The sequence below is a fragment of the Pelecanus crispus genome, chromosome 14, assembly GCF_030463565.1.
Source record: "Pelecanus crispus isolate bPelCri1 chromosome 14, bPelCri1.pri, whole genome shotgun sequence".
Taxonomy (NCBI): domain Eukaryota; kingdom Metazoa; phylum Chordata; class Aves; order Pelecaniformes; family Pelecanidae; genus Pelecanus; species Pelecanus crispus.
Window position 1 is genome coordinate 3,956,729 of NC_134656.1, and position 21,456 is coordinate 3,978,184.

Sequence of the window (21,456 nt, forward strand, 5' to 3'; positions counted from 1 at the left end):
AGGAGCTTGTCTGGCAGAAAAACAGCAAACACAGCAATGTTGCCCTGGGTCTTCAAAGCAAGCGGAGCCTTTGCTGCAGGTCCTGCTATTATAAAAGAGAAATATTTACTCACCGCCGAGACTTCAGCCTTACATCAGCGGATAAAAGCCTGATGTCATCTCCCAGCCCCCTGAAAGCTGGACATCCCCAGGCATTCCCCATTGGGGCATCCCCATCGGCAGGGGGTCCCAGCCACCTGGTTCAGCTTTTGGAGCTGCACCACCAGTGGCTTTAAGCTGCCCTGGCCATGGGGTTAGGGACAGATCCAGGACCCTGAGGCCCTGGGAGCTCCTGCAGAGGAGAGGTGTCATAGGCCATCCCACCCCCATCCAGCTGACCTGGTTCAACCAGTGGGGCCAAAGTATCCAGGATGGTTCTGCAGGACTGAATCTTCCTAGCACATAACCCCTTTTTTTAAATAGTGCTGAAGAGAAAAGCTGATTCAGTTAAAGACTTCATTACCTGCACTCTATCCGGGGGAGAGAGATTTATTCTTTTCATTTGCATGGCCATTAGCTTGACTCAGGATGCCCACGCACAGCCTAACACAGCAGGAGCAGAGGTCCCAGTTTATGTGAGCTTGGTTACGATGGATCTTCATGCCCTGTACCCCACACAAGACCTGCTTGCCCATGCAGGACCACGAATGAAGGGTCTCCCATCCATCAGGAGCAGTGTGGGCTCCAAGGCATGCTGCTGTTGAGGTCTTCTGCCATGGAGGAGGAGACAGCAAGACCGAGATGCTCTCCAGGTGCCATGCACTGCATAACGGGATCGCAAGCAGAGCGTGGGGTGATACCGCGGTCTATCAGAGTTTCCCAGGGTATTTACCACCAGCTTTCCCCAGCCAAGGGCTCTGGGGACAGGGGAGGCAGCGGGAGCGTGTTGGCTGGGCTGGGAGGAGGCGGCGGCCGCGCATCTCTGCTCCCAATGGGGCCTTGAGCTATTCCCTGAGCCTCACCGCTTCTCAATTAAAATGCCTGAAAAATGTGATAATGCTTCATTACCCACTTCCCAGAGCATTTTGAGGTGTTAATTAAGTAATGTTTATAGAATCTGTGGTTACCCTGAGATGCACAGGCAGATAAGTGGCTACTTTTAATCATCTTCTGAATCCTCATGCGGGCACACAGTTGTGCCTGCAGATCTCACCAATGCCCACCGCGCTCCGGGGAGCATCATGGCATGGTTGGCAGGTCCAAATGCCATTCCTCCTCGAGTGGGGAGCAGGACAAATATTTACTGCTAAACCTCAGCAAAGCAGCAGGGAGCTAGGGAGCAGGAGGGCAGAGCCTCCCTCATAGCTGGGGATGGTGCAAGAAGAGACCCCTTAACTGCTCACCCTACTCTATAAAATCCAAAGTCCCATTCCTGGGTATATTCAGGCATTGCAGAGGACCAACTTTTCCTGCTTTAGCGATCCTGCAAGCTCAGGGCAGCAAAGACTCTATGCCAGGAGGAGGGATGTTCCTGTCCCCAGGGGACACAGGGACACCCCCCAGCTAGGGGCTGTCAAGCAGAAATAAGGTAATGGAAGAAAATCCCCACTGCTTTGGTGATTGCCACAGCAGTTAGAGAAGCAGAAGCTGCCTCCAAAGGGCTGGGGTGGCGGGGGAGAAATTGAGCTGCTGGGTTTGTGATAGCCGGGGCTGCGCTGAATTATGGCAGCACAGACTGAAGTAAATAGGGCTGAAGTAAATAGGTGCGCAGGTTGGGACTTGAGGCTTCTCTTGGAGGATTCACTCTTGTTCTCCTCTCCATGAAACGGGGCATGTCTGCGCGCACGTGAGCAGGGGCAGCATCTCCCTGGTGCTGCCGGTCCTGTCTGGCTTGTTCAGGGGGCTGCGACCAGCGCCGGTCCCCAGCAAGCCCGAAGGGCCGGCGAGGCGGATCATGGCCCCGCTGCAGCTCCACGCTGCCCGGGTGGGATCCCCATCCTAGGTCGGTGGAGGCAACCCTGGGGCAGGGTGTCTGCAGCAAGGGCTCGCTGCAAACCGGCCCCCGGGCTGGCGGAGCAGCACAGAGTGGCTGCCCTGCTTCAGGGAGGATTTTCGGGTTGTGCGAGGCACCGAATCCTCCTCCCTGGTGAGGCAAGAGCCAAAGCTGCTCCTCCTGTCTCACCCGTCGGGGGGTAATTTTGCAATCTGCCAGCCCCTGTCCAACGCCTGTGCGCAAAACCAGCGTGGTGGAGAGCAAGCGCTGGGCTCCATTTTAGGATAGCCTGTGCCATGTTAAGTCATACAAATAAATAAATGCCCAGCAAAAAAAACCCCAAACCCAACACACACAAAACTTTCTCCACTCTGCCAAGTGCACAGCACATCAGCAAAGCAGATCAACTTCACCCCTGCCTGCAAAATACTCCTGGCACTGCAGATTTTCCATGAGTGATCAGGCAGCTTTTCTGGGTATAAATTCAATTTATAATTCTAAAATTAGACCAGGAATGTAGTAGGGTAGCCAAGAAAAGAAAATTTGGCTGGTAAAAGCAGCCCTGCCCGGCAATCGCCCAGTGAAAGGTATATTACGTAAATCCAGCCTGGAGCTGAACAACTCCAGCGCTGCTGATGGGGAAATATCTGGCTGTAAATCCATTAAGCTTCACTGATCCGAAAGTGTCAGATCTTCGGAGTCCTGCCTTTTTTTTTTTTTTTTTCTTTTTTTTTTTTTACCATCTTAAGCTCATTTAGCTAATGAGCTGCTTTATTCTTCTGAAAAGAATCAGTGCTGAGGGTGAGGATGTGCCATGGCTCGATGCAAGCGTGGCTGGCAGCACCAGGGATGGTAACAAGAGGCCAGAAACCTTCCAAGGAGCAGGGAATGGGGGACAGCTGTGCTGTCAGAGCCAGCAGTCCCAATCCATCCCTTCCTAAACCCCCTGGCATGGGCTAGGAAATAACATCCCTGCCGCTTTTCCTTTCCCCAGCTGCAGTCAGGAGCATCCCACCCCAAGGAGCAATGCCATCGGTACCCAGGCGACGCCGGGGGCTGCCCCAGCCCCGTGCGTGAGAGCCGATGTGCTGGGCACCCTGTGCCCCAACCTGGACCCTGCGCCCCAACCTGGACCCTGCGTCCCACCCTGAGCTGAGCATCGGGACCCGGAGAGCAGGTGAGCAAAGCCACAGCCTTCAGCAACAGCCCTGCCCCCGGGGGCTTGAGCTTTCCAAATCCACCAGATTTAGGGGCTGGATGAGGAGTTCGCCTTTGGTTCCGAACACTGGGGCTCTGTTTGCAGAGGGCACCCGTCACTTTGAAATACGCCCGGCCCCACCGGCACGCCAAAGGGCTGCTCCCGGCCCCGCCATGGGGCCGCATCCGGCACCTCCGGGTGTATATTACAGTGACAGCTCTGGAAAGGGCTCAGGGCTGTAAATGAAATCCCTGTCTCAGGGAGCGAGCTCCACACTGAGGGACTCTGTGGTCTGGTCTTCATCAATAAATCTCCAACAATAAATCCTTTTGAGCCAGGCAGAGGAGCGGGGGCTGCGGCTTCACGCCTTGGCCAGTCCACGCTGGGTGAGAAGGGAGCAAAGCCGAACCCCTTGGAGCACCTGGGCTGTCTGCAGAGTTGCTCCGCTGCAGCAAAAGGCTGAATCCTGGGTACAGACATACGGGGGACGATGCTCGTGCAACATCTCTGCAACTGTGCGTGTGCACGGACCAGAGACCCAAGGTCCTCGCCAGGTTTGCTGCAGAGTGGCAGCCCCGTCTGCAGGCAGGGACGGATGCCGGCATCCCAGAAAGCACCAAAAATGGCAACAGCTTTTCCCCGCTGATCGGATCCCCAGCAGGTTGCAGATCCCCACTGACCTGGGGGCTCTGAGGAAAAGAAAATCAGGACTGAGCCCCAACCCTGGTGGCACCACAGCCACAGCTGTGCAAGGAAGGGAAAGCTGCTGCCCACACCCCAGCCCCAAATCCTGATCTGGCGGGCTCTGCCCACAGCGCTGAGTCACAGCGGCAGGGATCTGGTGTTGAGCACCTGGGCTGCCCCCGCGCCCTCCGCTTCCCACCACATCCAAGCCCAGCCCTGCCTCCCCGAACTGCAGGCTGGCACGAGCCCCAGCCGGGATGTCACCTTCCCGGGATGTCACCTTCCCAGGATGTCCCAGCTGGAGCCCTATGGCCCAAAATGCTGGGTGCTGTTCAGCCCTCCGAGACACCAGTCTTGGGGAGAGGGCAGCTCCGAGGTGGGCAGGGGCTGATCTGGCACCAGCGAGCATCGTAGGGAGCCCACGCGGCCGCCGCCGGCTCTGCTCCCAGTTGCAAGCCCTTCCCAGTTTACAGCACTGGGGAATGCAATGGGAATTAGTGCCTGAGCACTTCAAAGCCCTCCCAGACGGCACGCAGGGTTTTGGCCCCATGACGGCAGCGGTGGGTCTCTCAACCTCCCTTCAGCCCTGGGCAGGTGCTTTGCCCAGGGCAGAGCCGAATTTAGGACTCAGCGATCCCAGGAAGTGCTTCCCATTAACATCTTTTCATCAGGGGTTTGGGGTTTTTTGGAGTAGAACCGGGTATTATTTCACCTGGCTCGTTATTCAGCTATGGCTTTTGGGGCCGAGCAGCAGAGATCTGGTCCCAGTCCCATTTCACGGCAGCTGATCCCGAGCTGCGTGAGCCATGACAAGCCACGCCGTGCCTTGCATGGCTTTTACTTGCTGGGAGAGATCACCCAGCCCTGGGAAAGGGTGGGTTATGCCCAGGGAAGTGGGAGCAATGATTTTTTTTTTTTTAATCGTTTCTCCAGTGAGATGTCTGCTTGTTTGCTCAAAAGGCAGCAAAGCTGTTTCGCTGATCCAAGCGTGGTAAGAGCACGCAAGCCAAGCTCCCTGCTTCTGCTCACCGGCGCGTGCCTCATTTCTTTTGAAAGTCAGACGCTTTAGGGGAAAGTTTCTTCTTCCAGCTCTGCATGCCCACATCTTGCATATGCAGGCGATCCGGCACACCTCTGCTCTGCATGCAGATAAAGGCACAGGCGGGCTGCCGGCAGGAGCCGGGCTGGGAGCGTGCCGGAGCCCAGCGGAAACCTCCCCGTTTCGCCGTGGGGCTGCAAAACCCAGGTTCCAGCCCGGCCTTTCACCTTCGAACAACAGAGGGGAGGTTTTCTCCCCGGTCATCTCTGCATGGCTGAAGGCTGAGTGCCCAGGTGCTTTGCAGGGAACGGGGTCACCGGCCATGGCTCAGTAACCCAGCGTGACTTTTGGGGAGAAGCTCCCATGTGGCGATGCTGAATGCCCTCATGTGGAAGTCCCTTTTCTCCCAGCGTGGTTTTGGTGGTCCTGGAGGACACCCCGGGGTGGGCAGGGCTTTGCTGACCTGCTCGGGGGGGCAGGGAGGTTGCACACCCCTCCTGCCCAAACCCCGGGGGACCCTCCGCAGTGCTCTGCGGGGATGCTCAGACACACGCCCGTCCCCAGTGCCACCATGGTCCAGGAGGGACCTGGGCCCACACCTACTTCGGGGGATCTGAGACTTCCCAAGTCTTTGGCTGATGGAAAGGAAATTCAAGTTGATCCCAGCGTCAGCATCCCAGGGAGGAATGAGGTCATCACTGATGTATGAGCTTTCTCATCATCAAAGTTTCCGCTTTCCATCCCTGAGAGTAATTTCAAAATTTATGATCACTGGGATTAATTAGAGCAAAATTCTTAAAAAACAACCACTTTACTTTCAGGCTGTTTGTTTACCTCCTGCCTTTCCCAGCTTACTGAGCTGGGGGTGTTGTGGGCTGCTCTCCACCTCTCCTATTTTTGGGGGAGGTTTCAATGAAAAAACAAAAAAGTGAAGTTTTTTTAGAAAGCAGAGCACTTTATCTGTTCTCAGGGATTATAGAATGCTACTGCCAGCGCTAAGTGATGGCACTCAGCTTGATGGAGCATCAACAACCCCGTAACATCGTTGGGGAAACTGAGGCAGGGGCAGGCTGAGCAGAGACCTGAGCCCGGGGCAGGAGCTGGGGACGCTGCTCCTGGTACGGGGGGGCTGGGGACAGCCAGCACACCCCGGGGTGCCCCAGCTCCCATTCAGCCCCACGAGCGCTGTGCTGGCACCGGCTCTGCACCCACCAGGCTTCCTGCAGGGCTTGGCTCTGCGCATCACCTCTCCAGGTTTCCCTGTAAAATGGGGTGAATAACACTCAGATTGGTGTCTCCCAAGGGTTTGAAGAAGCTGCCGCCAGCAAGGCCACGTGGGGAGCCTGGGCGATGACAGCAGGGCAGCCGAGTGGTACATGTTGCCTCCGTAGAAGCTGTGCTTGGTGCCAGAGGGAGGAGGGATGCACGGGAGCATCTCAGGACCCAGTGGGAGATGGGTCCATCAGGCTCGAGCACCAAAGCTGCTCTGAGTTTTCCCTTCATCAGTCCCCAGCGATGTGGTCCCAACACGAGCCCTGCAATCCCTTCCTCAAGAAGATACCCTGCCCCACCTCATCCCAGAGAAATGTGATTTAAACAGCTCAAATTGTAGAGGAAAAGTCTGATTTTTTCAGCTGGGCTTTCAGTTCTCCCATTTTCTGAGCCATCGCTCTCTGCTTTGCCCATGCCCCCAGCCTGGGGATGAGGCAGGGTGGACAGGTCTGAAAATGCCTCCCTGGCTGAGCCTGCTGCTTTGTGCATGTCCATGGTTTAGCAAATTATTTCACTTTCTAGATTTGGGTTTTTTCCTGTTTCCAAGTCTTTGGACTTGGAACACCACATACACAAGACACTTCTTTTATTGGACTTTTAGTTTCTCTTTTAGGCTGAAACCAGAATAATTTGAAACGAAAGGACATCCTCGCGCTGGAAGCAGCCCAGTGTGCAGCACAGCCCTGAACATGACCACAGAGAGTTTTGCAGAGTTCCTGAATAAGCTCAAAGAAATCCATGAGAAAGAGGTCCAAGGTAAGGAGATATGAGAAGCCTTACTAAAACCTAGCGGAGGTCCATTTCTTTGTGATGCCACCTTGATCTGTTTGGTTTGAAATAACCCGAAGGGAGGAGAAGCGGGTGTGGATTAGGGAGCTTTGGGAATTAGGGCTCAGCAAGGATCACCCACGGGGATGGATGAGGATGCAGGGTCACAGCCTGGCCCTTGGGGGACCACACCATCTGACGGCACCTTGGTATGGTTTACCCAGTGGAGAACAAGGTTTACTGAGAAAATCAGTAACTTTTCAGACAATGAGAAGGAGAAGAAGAGAGAGGGTGTTCCTGCATCCAATATCCCTGGAAATATCCCGCCTGCGGGAATCCCACTTGCTCCAAGCATTAATCACGGGGGATTGGGCTCCTTTCCTGCTCCTGCTGCTATGGTCTGTGATAAAGGTGAATCGGGAGGTTTGCAGAAGTGACGCGCACACCCACTGGGCATCTTCTCCAAGCGGCGTGGATTGAGTGTATTTGGCTACTGAGGGATCAAAGGGAAAGGGGAAAGATGCAATAATCTGTAAGACTGAAGTAGCAGGAGTATGAGGCTCTGTTAAAGAAAACCTTAGAGTCAGGATAGATAGTATATTCCTCTAGGGAATAAATTGTTCCTTGGGTCATATATTATTAAAATAAGAACCATTAGGTTAAGCAACCAAATGCCAAATCCAATTGTTTTCCTATTAGAATAATTCCCAGTATCAATATTATGCACAAAACAACAGCACTTTTGGAGGATTCTGGCTTATGAATTCATTCTTCTCTTGTGTAATTTCAAGCCGTGTGAGAGTTAGAAGAAACTATTAAGCAATTTAAACCACATGTTTACATCTACTTTGCATAAAATGGATTTGACAAGATGTAACGTCTGCAGATCCATCAACAAAAGCCATTCTTGTTCAGCTGTAAATATCTTTCAAGATGCTTTGCAAGCCCTGAGAGTTATAAAATACTGCCCACCTGGGAAATGTGTGCTTTAATGAGAAATAAGTAGAAACAAAACTGAAAGAGACTTTTTGGCGGTGGGGGGGAAATGCAGACTCATGAAATAGTGGAAATACAAAATGTGCTCATATTTTGTGCAACTTTTGCTGCTCTATTAAACTGCGTGATGTTGTTTAGCACAGGCAATGTGTTATTCCTTCTCGGAAATAAGGTTTGTAAATTGATGAGGTTTCTGCAAAGCCAGGCACCCTCCTGAGGTTCTATCATTGTACTTTGTTTCTGAAGTGCTGGGGAATTGGCAATAAATGCCCACCTCTCCGTCTCTGTTAATTATTCCAGGTCTGCAAAGCAAGCTGACGGAGCTGACGACGGAGAAGTGCCGGTGAGCAACACCATGTCTGCCCTACCCACACCACCGTGGGGCGGGGGCGGGGGAGAGGTTATGCCACTTCATTTTCAGACCTCCCGGGCACTCCTTCGAGGCTGCTTGATTTAGAGAGCATAGTTTGCCTTTCTGGCCCTGCCAAATTTAAAACTTTTGGTGACTTTCACCATGCAAGTCCCCAGCGCAGGCGGAGCTTGGGGTGATCCCAGCCCACCTCCAGTTTACCTTCCCACCAGCAAGTGATGCTCGTGCCGGCAGGCACTTGCTCTCTGGGGAAGCAATAAAACGGGATGAAGCAAGCTGCTGACTCCAAGGGCGGGTGTCGCAGGGCAGCGTCTGGGCTCTAACACATTTGTTTCCCCTCCTGCCACACAAGCAAAAGCAATTCAGCCATACCGATGGGAGCAGCACGGCGGGCTCAGGGCAGAAATCCTTCCCCTTGAAAGGGCGCTGCGGGTAAAGGCACAGATTTTGGGGAGAAATCTAATAAACCTATTTTCCTTGTTCTGTTTCTTCAATTAGTGATGCTCAGAGAATTGAAGAGTTGTTTGCTAAAAATCACCAATTAAGGGAACAACAGAAGGTCCTTAAAGAAAATGTAAGGGTGTTAGAAAACAGGTAAGATTTCTTTTTCAATAGGGTGCTGTTCGGTGGCAGCAAGTGCACCCTGCTAGGGGGAGAGTTTGGGGTTTGCTGTCTTCCCAGAAGTGGGATGTAGTACACAAACTTCTTTTTTGCTCATAGCTGGCTGCTGGGAGAGCTGGGGGAGCCCAGGCACATGCAGAGAACCTTTCCTAAGCTGATGGTGGTGGGACTGGATCTGGGGGGGTGGAAGGGCCAGGGCTGGGCTGCCCTGGTGATAACCCCTCTCACCAATTCTGGGTGATGGGCTGGGTGTTGATGCTTCTCCGTGGGGAGGGCAGGAGCTTATTTCCCCCTGGGGAACCGTGTGGTAACGAGCTGCTTGCCATGGGTTTTCCTCCAGGTTGCGAGCAGGTCTCTGCGACAGATGCATGGTCACCCAGGAGCTGGCAAAAAAGAAGCAGAATGAGTATGAGACCTCCCATTTCCAGAGCCTGCAGCACATCTTCATCCTCAGTATGTACCACTGCCCGCTGTAAGCTCGGCTTTGGCTGGCTGAGTCTTTGCTCAGTTAATGCCTCTCCAAGATACTTGCATGTGAGCCCTCCCGGTGACCGGGCACCCAGGAGGGGTTTGGGGATGGGGAGAAGGGAGGGAGCCAATGCGAGTGTGGGGGCCTTGAAAAATCAGATCTGATCAGGTCTGTGAATGGCAGCCCACGTCCCCCCCAAAGCAGAGGTAACTGCTCACACCAAGTGGCAGAGCTGGGGGGGCTGCAGCCCTCTGCACCTCCAGGAAAATGAGAGATGCTTGCACCGAGAGAAGCCCTGAGCTGGCCAGACTGTGTCAGCTGCCTGGAAAAAAGATGCATTTGGCACCGCAGAAGCAACACTCTGACAAAGACAGGAAAGTCATAGCAGCAGCTCAGCACGGGTAAATGGAAATCAAGCAACACGTGTGACGGATCTTCTCCAGAGCCTTTGGCAGAGCTCCCAGCACCACTCAGGCTCAGGGTGTTTTTCCCTGGGGATCGGGCTGGCCCAGGGAGGGTTGCAGGGTAAAGAAGATAAGGCATTAGGAGGGACGGAGAGGTGCCAGCAGCCCTTGGTTTATCTCCCCTGTTATGCCATTGCTCCCCAAGTGCTGCTTTTGAGCAGGAGCAAGCCGAGGCGGCAGCCTACCCTGCCCCGGAGCCTGCCTGCTCACGCTCCCTGCCTCCTCGCTGCGGTGCCGGGTGCTGGGTGCTCACAGCTCCCTCCGGCCTTCATCTGACCCCACTCGAGGCCCCCAGCCCTTCCCCTAACACAGCACCCGCCCATCAGAGGCAGCCATGCCGCTCGCGGGCAGGATGCTGACCATGTCCATCCCACCGTGCTGCAGCCACCACCCCGTCTGGGCTGCACGCTCCCCCCGAGCTGGATGGGCTGCAAGCAGACCCCAATCCTGACCCAACCCGAGTTGGAAAGTTGCTCCCTTTTATCCCTTAGCCCCCAGAGTGTTGTCAGAGAAGGAAGGAAATTTGGCATCCCTCCCAAACCTGGTGCCATTCCGTCCTCCTCCCCCGTGCACCCCAGCAAGATGTGAGGAGCATCAGCTCTCTCCTTGCAACGCCTGAATCCACGGCACAACTTGTGTCCCTGCAGCTAACGAGACGAACCGCCTGAGGGAAGAGAACAAAACTCTCAAGGAAGAACTGAAGAGGCTCCGGAGCCTGGAGTAAGTGCTCTCCTGGGTTTCATTCGTTACAAGGGATGTTGGTAAGGACAGAAGCATCCCCAAGGCCGAACAGAGCTATGTCCAGACTGCAGAGTCCTCAGGGGTATTTTAGCATCTAATTCCTATGGATTCCTGTAGATTTTAGACACCAAAACACCTGCAATGGTCTCTAAGTCCTTGTTGACCTTTGCTCACTCCCCTGTTCACCTGCACCCAAGGATTCAGTTTTTGGGGAACAGGGGTATGCAACAGCCCCCCATGGGGGACTGCTCATGGGAAGCAAAGGCCTGGGCTGCTCACCTTGGCCACGGACTTCAGCCTGGGCTTCCACAGCTTTTCCATGGCACCAGCTCTCCTCCTGCAGCAGCCAGAGAGGGTCTGCAGGCAGCAGGTTGTGTTTTGGGGGAAGGAGAGTGCCACGCAAAGGACAGAGACGGGGTTAAGAGGGAGAAGCGATCCGCACCAACAGGTTCATATCCCAGCAGAGCGCTGTGCTGAAAGCCAAGTAACCTGCCAGGCTGGCTAATATATACAAATCAGTTCATTCCTCAAAGGCTTACAGTGCAGAGGAATTAGCACTGAGGGATTAGTTTAGAAATGTGTTTTCTTTGGAGTACAGAAGCACCATGCACTTAAAGAGGAACTCTCGCTTTTACTCCCCGATGCTTCCCAAGGCCTGAGGAGTTTCAGAGCTGTAGGTCGGGCTGGGTTTGCTGAGCACCAAGTGCTCCTGCTCTGCTCTGCTCTTTCCTGAGCTGCTGAATAGGAAGATTTCCAGCCAAACACCCATGTCTTGGCATCAGGGTCCAGCCAGGACTTTGTCCATGACATAAGCGTGTGTTTCCAAGACTCAATGACTCCCTCGTAGTGATCAAGAGCATCAGCCCTACCAGCTCGATACAGTGAAGGGGGACAGCAGCCACATGCCCGTGCTGAATGCACCCTTACATCAGGCTGAAAGGCCAGCCAGCGACGTACAGGTTCTCACAGAGCTTTTGCAATAGCCGCAGTTGGGTTTTGGCTTACCCAACGTCGTGGCTTCCTGCGACATTACCCACAGGCAAGTGGGGAAATCAGACCTTGAGCTGTTGTGCTGGCTCTGTCCCATGCTCCACACTGCAGCTGAGCTAGCGATAAGATGCAGTGGAAGGAGGTGAGTCTGAGGATCCAGTATAGCCACATACATATACGTATAAATATGTATATTTATGTATCAGGCTCTATAACTCAGAACTTGCAGTACAATGGCTCTCCAACTGGTGATTTCCTTCTCCTGCCCCTTCTCATTCATTCATGTCCTCCTTTCAACAGGGACAGGACAAAGACCCCAGGAGTCACCTCCAGAGAAAGCAGCTCCACCCCCAGCTCCCCCTTGGCTTTACTGTCCCCAGCGAGCAGGAACGCCGGCAGCGAGAAAGCAGCTCACAGGGGAGCAGAAGAAGCCCACCACGACCTGCCAGGCCTTGAGCTGGGAGAAGGTGGGTGCTGCTGGCTCCCACCACCCTCAAGGGACCTGGGGACGGGAAGAGTGACTGAGCCGTCGTGCAAAGCTGCTCTGGGAAAGGGTCTGGAGAGCAAAGACCAAGCTGTTGGCAGCTCAGGTGGGCATTGCCGTGGTCAGAATAGCTGCTCGGGGGGAAACTGCATGTCAAGGGAGAAATGCTGCTCTGCGTTAGAGCAAAAGAGTGTTTGGGTGCCCTCGCTGTCAGACGAGTGCTGTGCAGTTGTGGACCCGCCACCCATTTCATGCAGAAACCATGTCATTGCCTTGCTGCCACCCACACAGGCAATGTAGGGTACGTTCAAAATCCTCAGGAGGAGGTGGTTGGTGCCAGCCAGCGGCGTCCTGGGGAGGCTGCAAGACTCAGGCATGCAGCAGGGCAGGGCAGCCTGCAACAGCTCTGCGGGACCGTCACAGTGGCTGGTTGTGTCTTTTTTTGCAGAAAAGCCTGCAGGACAGAGAAGCTCTCCAAGCAGTAGGACTTCCCCAAGCACCGTCCTCCAAGAAGTCAGCCTCGCAGAAATTGTGAGTTGCTGGAGGTAGCCAGATGTCCTCAGGCCTTCTCCCCACCACTGTGGTCATCTGAACTGGATCAAGGGGGGTGGACTAGGATAGAGAATGAGTAGGAGGCACTTAGGGGGTAAAATAATTATCCGGACTTGGGCAGTTGGCCATTGCCAGAGCCAAGGAGGGCACCTACCAAATGCCACATACACAAAAGCATTGTTTGGCACAGGCTCCTGTCCCCACTGTGAGCGTGCACATCTTTCTTTGCTCCTGTGTTTGTCCTCCATGACAACATGTCTAGCATCCTTGAGTCCTCTGCCCATCACTCTGGTTCCTCTCTCAGATGTCTTGCTGGGGAAAGCTCTGAGGAGTGAAGGACATGTGCTGAGCCACATTTCAGTGTAGCTTATCCTGAGTTACAGAGTCAGCTCTTCATTATCTGGGCAAGCAAGAGGCTGGAGCATTGTGAGTGTTGGAAAAGCCTGGAGAACATGTAAACTGTGGGAGTTGTGGGTACTGAGAACAAATACACCACAGCAGCCCTGCCCAACAGCATCGCAGATGTCTCTCCATCTGCAGCATAATGAATATTGGTATTTTCAGAGGGCCTGGCATTCAGTGGTTGCTATTTTGTACATTGATGCAAGCCTGCCATGCCTTTAAAACACAGAGAGTATGTGTCAGCTGAGGGATGCTGAGTGATATGGTGATATTGGGCACTGGGAGATGAGACTGCAGGACCTGGAGCCCTGTTCCTGGTCGTGGGAACTCAAGCCCATATACACACCCACACAGATGCTTCTGTTCTGGCACAGGCTTCGCTTACCTGAACTCCACAGAAAACTTGAAAGAGCAGGTGAAAAGGGGTTTTGGTAAGGCTGCAGGCAGGCTGTGAGGATAATTAATAGGGATCACAGGAAGAGCTGGTGACATCTCCAGGTGGGCAGGGAAAAGTCAAGTCAGAACATGTGGTGAGCCTTTCATGACAGCAGATGGAGATGATGATGTCCTGGCCTCACAGCCAGGTACTCCACTGGAAATACACCCATCAAACCAGTGCATGCCAGCAGCTTGCATGAATAAAGTCTATTGGCCTGACTAGGGGTCGGGGAATTTGCAGGGTCTTATCTTGGTTAAGCCACTGAATCATGGCTTGGCTTGACTTGAGACACAAGACCTCCTGAGCTACAAATCAGTGCAGCCAGAAAATAAAGAGTACTGTAGATCCTGCTAGAAAACATGAAGGGGAAATTTCCTGGGAAAACCAATAAAAATATGGTTGAGTTGTTGACCAGAATTGTATCAAACAGAGCACTTAAGAGCTGTCTGTCTTGTTCACGCTGGTGAAGAGCTGTGTCTCTGCTCAGCGGGGCTCTCCTCAGCCACGCGCTGCCCAGGGTGCACAGCAGACCGGCTCACCTGGACTTTCTCCACTCTGCCGCAGGCATCCCAGAGGATCGCCAACCAGCTGCATGGAACCATTGCCCTGGTGAGACCCGGCTCCAGACCCTGCCTCCTGGAAAAAAGTCCTTCGGGGGTAGCAGTGTCCCCACCGGCAAGGAAGACTCCTCTCCCGACAGAGCGCGAGCGCAGCCCCAGCCTTGAGGCGTGAGTTACCTGCTCGTGGGTCGCGGTGTGGGCCTGATCCACGGCCCGTTGCAGCTGTCCCACTGGGCAGACTGCGATGAGATGGCCGGTGTTCACTGTATCTGCCCATCATCTTCTCCAGACTTCTCCCACAGCCTTGGGGAGGGCGGGGGGTCTCCCAGTTTACACCAGCAAAAAATGACTGGAATCCAGCCCGACGAGATCAGCTTCTCTTTCCTCCAGCTTCGTCAGACAGACCCATAAAGCCGTGAGGAGAAGGACTTGCCTCACAGCAGGCAGCAATCCCTGCTCCTCCTTATCTATTCTAATGGGCTTTTCTGCAGGGCTCAGCACTTCCCCGGGCTTATCCTCCCCATTGATTTCAGAAGCGCAGAGGGCTCAGCAAAGCCAGTGAGTTCACCTGTAGAGACAGCGAGTTTCCCAGAGTGGGAGTAGGTCTGCCAAACATTCCCGGGAAAAGCTCGCACACACGGAAGCTGCCAAATAACCAGCGATAGCAGGGACTCGATTTGCAGGGCGGGTTCATGCACCGTACCAACCTTCTTAGCACGGCTGTAAAAATCTCCCATTGAGTGAGATCAGGGGAGGGTGGGCTGTTCCTCTGTCCTGGAGGTCTTCAGGCCCACCAAGGCACGAAGAAAGCCCAGTGGGTGTCAGTTAAGATGCTTCTGGCTGTAAGGCATAGTTTGACAAGTGACTTCTCAGCAGCAGTGCTGACATGAGCAGTCACTGCATCCCCCCACTCACTCAGGCCCTTGCCTGGAGCTGCTGTGGCCCAGGGACAAGAGAACGCTGTTGGATGGTGGGATGGTGATGGCTTCTTGCGGTGTGCACAGCGCAGAGACCCGCTGCCGGCTGCCTGACCCCTGCGGCCACAGGGATCCTCCTTCCCAGCACAGCACCCAAAGGCAAGAGCGATGCACAGGCCAAAAGCTGCAGCAGGCAACAGGGCACAGAAAGAGCAGAAGAGACCACGCACATCACCTGCAGGAGCTGGGAAATCACATGAAAATTCTCTCATGAACGTCATTTTTTTTTTTTTTCCTGCTTCTTTTAGTTATTTAACACCAAGCAAATCAGACTCCGCCAAGGTTGCTCCATCCTACGAAAACCTAAAACTGACTGCCCGGAGAGAGCAGCTCTGCCTCCTCCACAAGCACCTTTCCCTGCACCAGCTGGGGCTGGCGAGCAACTGTGCCTTGGCCGACCAGGACGGCGGCAGCTTCTCCAGCCATTTGCTCAGGGCCAAAGATGCCGATGACAGGACGCGGTCGCGTGATGGCTGGGAAGATCGCGCAGCCTTGCTGAAGCTCCCTGCCGCCATGGTGTACGTGAGGGATCAGCACCTGGAGGAGAAGCTGCACCTCCTCAAGCACAGGGAGCAGCTGCAGCATTTCCTCATGCAGCAGTGCCAGCCAGGCCAGCGGGCAGATGGAGACCCAAAGCTCGCACCCGAGGAGCGGCCCCTCTCCCCATGGCTGAGCACCACTCCGGGATGCAAGGAGGAAAGGTCCTTCCTGGAGGATGCTGCAGATGGGAAGGAAGAGAAGGAGCTTTGGCTGAGCCGGGACATCTCCGAGCTCCGAGAAAAGGCGAAGGTGGCAAGGGACGATGGTGCAGATGCGCCGCTGGATCTGTCAGACTCCGGACGTGGCAGGGAAACAGGCTGGCACAACCGCCGGGAGCCACGGGGAGCCAGCAGCCCACGGCCGAGCCCCGGGGAGAGCCCCGCTGTGCCGGCAGCCCACGGCCCCTGCGGGAGACACGGGGCAGAGCGGGACGACTTGCGCTTCACCTACTGCTGGCCCAATGCCATCCGGGCACTGCCTGGTGCTGTCAAGGAGGAGGAGGAAGAGGAGGAGGAGGAGGAGGAAGCAGCTGTGGTGAGTACAGCTCATATTGGCATCAGCCATGGCTCCTTCCCCTCCCCAGGGTGTCTGGCACTGGTGCTGGCACTGTTATGACCACCCTTAATGTCCCATGGGAGGATGGCTTTGCTGTGTGTGAAGCCAATGGGGACAAATTTGCACGTGGCAAAGCCGCAGCCACTCCGGCCCGGCTCTCGTTCCCAACCTCCCCTCCCCTCCGCTGCCCGCATGGTTTCCGCCCAGGTCCAAGGACAGGCAGTGCCTGTGCCCCGTCCCACAGGTTGGTGCAGGAGACGTGCTGGGCTCGTGCGACACACCGCCAGTGCACAGAAATGCCTCTGCGATGCTCGTCCCCATGGGTGTCACAGTCACCGTAGGGGCTGGGGATGGCCCTTTCCTCCTGCCTGGCGAAGGCGGCATTTGTGCTCCCTCTGTCCTACAGCTCGCACTCTCACGGGCACATCCGACAAACAACTCCACGCCGAGTGACCCAGAGGCCCTTCCAGAGACCGGGGTGACACTGGCTGTCAGTGCACAGAAGGGAGAAGCAGGTAAAAAGCCCCAGGCAAACATGACATTTGAGAAGGCAAGAGCAAAACGTGCATTTTGGTGAAGGTGTCTTATAGCCGGGAGCTCTCTGTGCTGGGCTCTGCACGCCCCCGCAATCCCTGCCAACCGAAGCCGTAGCTAACCAGCACGGGACACCCTTCCTGGGACCCACGTGCCCCTGGCTCCCAGCTCTCTTGGGCCATCAGGGGAACTTCAGGTTTCACATTTCCATCCTTGATGGCTCAATTTTCAACCCTAGGGATGCCCAAAATTCAGGCTCAGTATCTGTAGGGAGAAAACAACCCCGGCTGTTCTGGAGAAGAGCCCAGTATCTCTGCCCAGCACAGACCAGGAGCCACCCGTGGGGTGCCCTTGCACACCCTGCAGAGCACCCTGCACTCGCTGCTGGGTGGCACGGAGTTCTCCAGGAGCTAAAGAAGTCAGTTTAGCACCAACCCATTGGCAAAACCCACTCCACGGTGAGCCGTGGACAAGACAGCATTGCTGCTCCAGCATTACCTGCCCCTCTCAGGGAAACAGAAGCTCAGAAGTCCCCCCAGCAGAGAAGGGGAAAATGCAAGAGGTTTGCAGGACTAGCACCAGAAAAACCATCCCTGTCTGTGCCCCCATGCTCCAAAGTGCGCCCTGTGCTGGCACAGCACGTAGGGCTGAGCACGGAGCGAGGGATGCTGGTACCTGCAGCAGGGAGGACAGGATGCTCTCCTCGCTTTCCCTGCTCCATTCCCTGTAAGAGCCCTTTCCATTCCCAAAAACAGCAGTGCCCTTCATCTGGGGACACGTGGTGCTTTCTCCCTGCCCGACCACCACAGGACGTGGGTGCCAGATTTGCCCGGCGGGTGGGAGGCAGCAGCCATGGGGAGCGGAGCAGGAAGCACGTCTGCCAAGAGCTGCTCCGTACCAGCCTTACTGGCTCGGCCAGAAAGTTGAGCTCACCTGGATTAGTTGGTCTGGGCGTGTCGGAGCGGTTTGGGAACACTCTCGGGAGTAGGATTTTGCACAGTGGAAAAAAAAAAAAAAAGGGGGGGGAGTCCTTTGTGATTTACATGCTAAGGAGATATCATCATAGCAGAAGAATTTCAGCTGATTACATTCTGGGTGTGGGAATACAGGACTTTCTTCTGTTCTCACCTTAAGGTTGACACAAAACCCAGGAAACAATACACAAATATTTCTGCACTTTCTAGTGAACCTTAACCCACAGAAGGATAAAGTGAGGATGGAATCAGACTACAGAGGCTCTAGGGGTGCCTGAAAGCAGCACCGTCTGCTCTCCCACCTGGGCAGGGGCAGCAAGGGAGGCTGCCCTGCCGACAGTCCCACCCCGCCCAGACCTGGGTGTCAGGAGCAAGAAGTATTGAGGTCCTGGAATGCCCCTGCTCCTCAGAAAGGGGCACAGCCCTGTCCCCAGCCCTTTCTGCCCCTCCACAGCCAGCACGGGTGTGCCGCTGCAGGTGCAGACAGGGTGATGCCACCACCAGCAAGGCTCGGTTCCTGGCGCGGGCAGCTTCGCTCTGTGCAAAGGTCGGGTGCGTGTCTGGTGCGTGCAAGTACGTGTCTGGCGTTGTGTAGCCTCAGGGTCTGTGTGCAGCAAAATCCTTTTGCTGGATAGGGAAGCAGCTTCCCCGCATTTCCTTCCTCTGCTGCTCGGCACAGGTTCCCTACTGAGAGCCACTGACCAGCACCAGCAGCAAGCTTGAGAATTGTCCATTTTGGCTACTTTACCCGGACACACTTCTCCCCACCTGGGTCTCAAACAGGAAGGTGCAGTCTGGGGTTTTAAATACCCCTCAGCTTCCCAAACTGCACGTGGCCATGGACTTCGGGGCAGTGCTCGCGACCTTAGGGTAGCAAAGTCCTTCAGATACAGCTTTACTGGGAGCTGGTTCCCCAACAGAGTCCTGTTGGATCTCCCATAAACATTCATTTCAAGCCATGCAGCTCGCAGTGCCTCTGCTTTGCAACACAGTTTATTGCTGAATCTGTTTTCTGCCCCAATGGCTTTCAGAGCCTGGGCCAGTGGCTCTGCATCTGCTGATGATCTTGTCGGCCCCGCCCCGTCGGCCAAAAAAATCTTTCCTTTTTTATTTCCTTAGATGATGATGATGCTGAGTCTGGGAAGCAGGAATCTGATGAGCCAGACACGACGGACAGTGAGGTTTGTTTGCTCTCCTCAGCCCATTAGCTTAGGCTGTCGGGTCCGAGAGGTGTAAGACAAGTTGTGCCCACCCGAGCTCACTCCAGAAGGTGATGGCTCTTCCTACACAAGGTGCCAAATCCCATTCCCACACTATTACCCAACTTGCTGCTGAGGGATAGAGATGTCACTCTTTCCAGCTAGCCAAGAGGGTTTATTTGTCACTGCTCCATGGCAATGGTCACAAAGGTCCCCGGCAATGCAGCCGGGCCATCAGCTCCCTGGGAAAGCCAGGGTAGTTTGTAGACTGACTGCTCTTCTCGTTGGTGTAGGTGGCTGCCCCATACGAAGATGATATCCTACAAGAAGCCCAGGCTGATGGGAAATATTTTTGCACCAAAGGCAAAGCTCATGCACTGCAGAAGAAGAGAAAAAGAGAACAGGATCCCTGGATAAAAGGTAGGGAGGAGGAATTCCTCATGGCATCAGCTCAGGGCTACAACTTCTGCTGCTTCCCAAGGGGCGCCTGTGAGAAAAACCTGAGGGCACCGGCCGCCTTCGCTGCAGCCCAGAGGAGGGTGCTCCTCTGCCGAGTGCATGCCACGCTGCAAACAAATGTTTGCTCAAGGTGATACAGTGGAGTCTTTTGTTTCCCTGCCCTGTGTTTTGGCAACAGTTGTGTCTCCAGCCAGAGAAGCCCCTGCTAATGGTTAGCCAGGGGAGCCTGGGCAGGGTGGCCAGGGGAGCACTCCCGAGCACCTAAGCTAACAGGGCTAAGTCCCTCGTGTTTGCTTGGCCGGTCGGAGAGGTGGTGATTGGAGAAGGCCAAATTCCCAGGGGTGAGTTATTGACATTCAGAGAAAGGTTTCTGCCAACTCTGTTGATCTCCCAGTGCGGCTGCGGAGGTTTTCCCTGCTGACAGAGGAATGTGTTGTGGCCGTGTTTCCTACAGGTGAATAAGCAGAAACCTGCTCCTGATAAGGGCAAGGATAAGGCAGTGTGCCTGTCAAGTCTTAAAAAGTGCTCTGTCAGAAATACCCAGCTCCTATAACCCCCTTTGTACCGTTGGTAAAGGCAGGGAGATGTTGACCCAAATATAAATGTAGAGAGGGGCTGTTGCTTAAGCATGAAGGGGCTTTGTTTAACAGGCAAGAGCTGCCCCTTGCTCTGTGCCCGGCCTTTGGAGGTGCCTGCTTGCTCGGGGGACACCACCGCAGCTGACTGAGAAGAGGATTTGCTCTACAAAACCAGCTGCTCGGAGCAAAAACAGCTGCAGGGGAGAAAGCTGCCCTGTGCTTCCCAGGGCAGACGCCATCTGACCCTCCACGACTGGATGGGGATGCCTGGAGTGAGGGCTGGATGCAGTTGTGGCAGGAATGGGGTGATGGAGAGGCATAATCCCTCTCTCAGCGTGCGGTCTCTGCCGTGTGATGCGCTGCAAGGGGGAGAAATCAAAGAAATGCATCCCGCCGGTCTGGGTACCCTCTCAGGTACACTCCTGCACCAGGTCGGCTCTCTGCCTAGTTCTGCTTCCCATGTTGTTTCTCTTTCCAGGGTCACAACAGCCTCCTCCAGGTACCCATGCATCTCGCATGTGAGAGGGGTTTCTCTTCATCTTTCCTTTGCTGAGCTTTGCTTCCTCCTGCGCTGTCCCTATTTTGGGACGAGGCCACGCTGACCTCGTACATGTAAATCCATTGCTCTGTGGTTAACTCCTGCAGTCATCTTGCTGTTTACAGGAGCTAAGAAGTCAATGAGAGGAAGAAAGAAAGTCAAAGTGGAGCAGTGCTCAGCAGGGATCACGAAGGAGCCGGAGAACTGCTCCGCTTCCCACAATGATACCTCCAAGGAGAGCTAACAACAGGGCAGGATGAGAAGCGACGCAGAGGCTGCAGACCAAAGGAGAGGGCTCGGAGACCTCAGCATCCCACCCGCGCTGGGAGAGCGACTCCTCCTGCCGTGCTGGGCCAGGCAGTGGGGAGTTCATAAGGACTCATTAATGAGTACAGCACCCTGAAAATCCTCACTCGGTGCCCCGGGAGGGGCTAGGCAAGGAAGAGCCACGCAGGTGATACCTGGAGCAGCCAGGTCACTGCTGATGGAGCAGCACGTCCGGTGACCCCCAGCGCTGTGCCGGAGCAGACCCTCAGACTGGCGCTAGGAAGAGGAGAGGCCCTCTTTGCAGCACTCACCCTGGATCAGGACCACGTTCTTCCCTGGGATTTCAGGCAAGGAGAACGGACTACCCAGACCCCGCTCCCCAAGTACGATGTCCTGGTGGCTGGCCGAAGGGTGGTGACCAAGCTGAACACCGCAGGGCCCCATGCACAAACCTGCATTGATTAAATCCCTACCCAGGTTTCATACATGTGTGGATCTCATCTGACCTGCAGAAAGCCCATTTTTTTTTTCTTTACTAGTTAAGTGAGGAGCAAGCACATGGGCAGGTGGGACATGACCCTGGAGAGGGCAGGGAGAAGAGCGTGGGAAGGGAGGGCTTGTGTGCTCTCCCCAGGGTGTCCCGCGTGCCTGGAAAAGGCAGGCGTGTGACACCCAGCTGTAGCTCACAGCAGCGCACCAGCTCAGCACTTCACACTGACCTTGGCAGGATTGCTGGGAGCTTGTTTTCACATGGATAAACTGGTCTTAAGCAATTTTTTCTGATGTGTTAATCATGGGCAAGTTTTCCTTCATC

At 54.8% G+C, this 21,456-nt stretch overlaps 1 protein-coding gene across 1 annotated transcript; it reads left to right on the top strand.

Moving 5' to 3' along the window:
- Window positions 1-6,854: 6,854 nt before the first annotated feature.
- RBBP8NL (RBBP8 N-terminal like) lies at window positions 6,855-20,619 on the top strand. Its single transcript, XM_075721312.1, has 13 exons — window positions 6,855-6,921; window positions 8,230-8,272; window positions 8,798-8,893; window positions 9,261-9,373; window positions 10,501-10,573; window positions 11,885-12,051; window positions 12,517-12,599; window positions 14,026-14,189; window positions 15,247-16,072; window positions 16,500-16,608; window positions 18,721-18,782; window positions 19,094-19,220; window positions 20,501-20,619. Exons 1-13 carry the CDS (start codon window positions 6,855-6,857, stop codon window positions 20,617-20,619), a joined length of 2,049 nt encoding a protein of 682 aa, XP_075577427.1.
- Window positions 20,620-21,456: the final 837 nt, after the last annotated feature.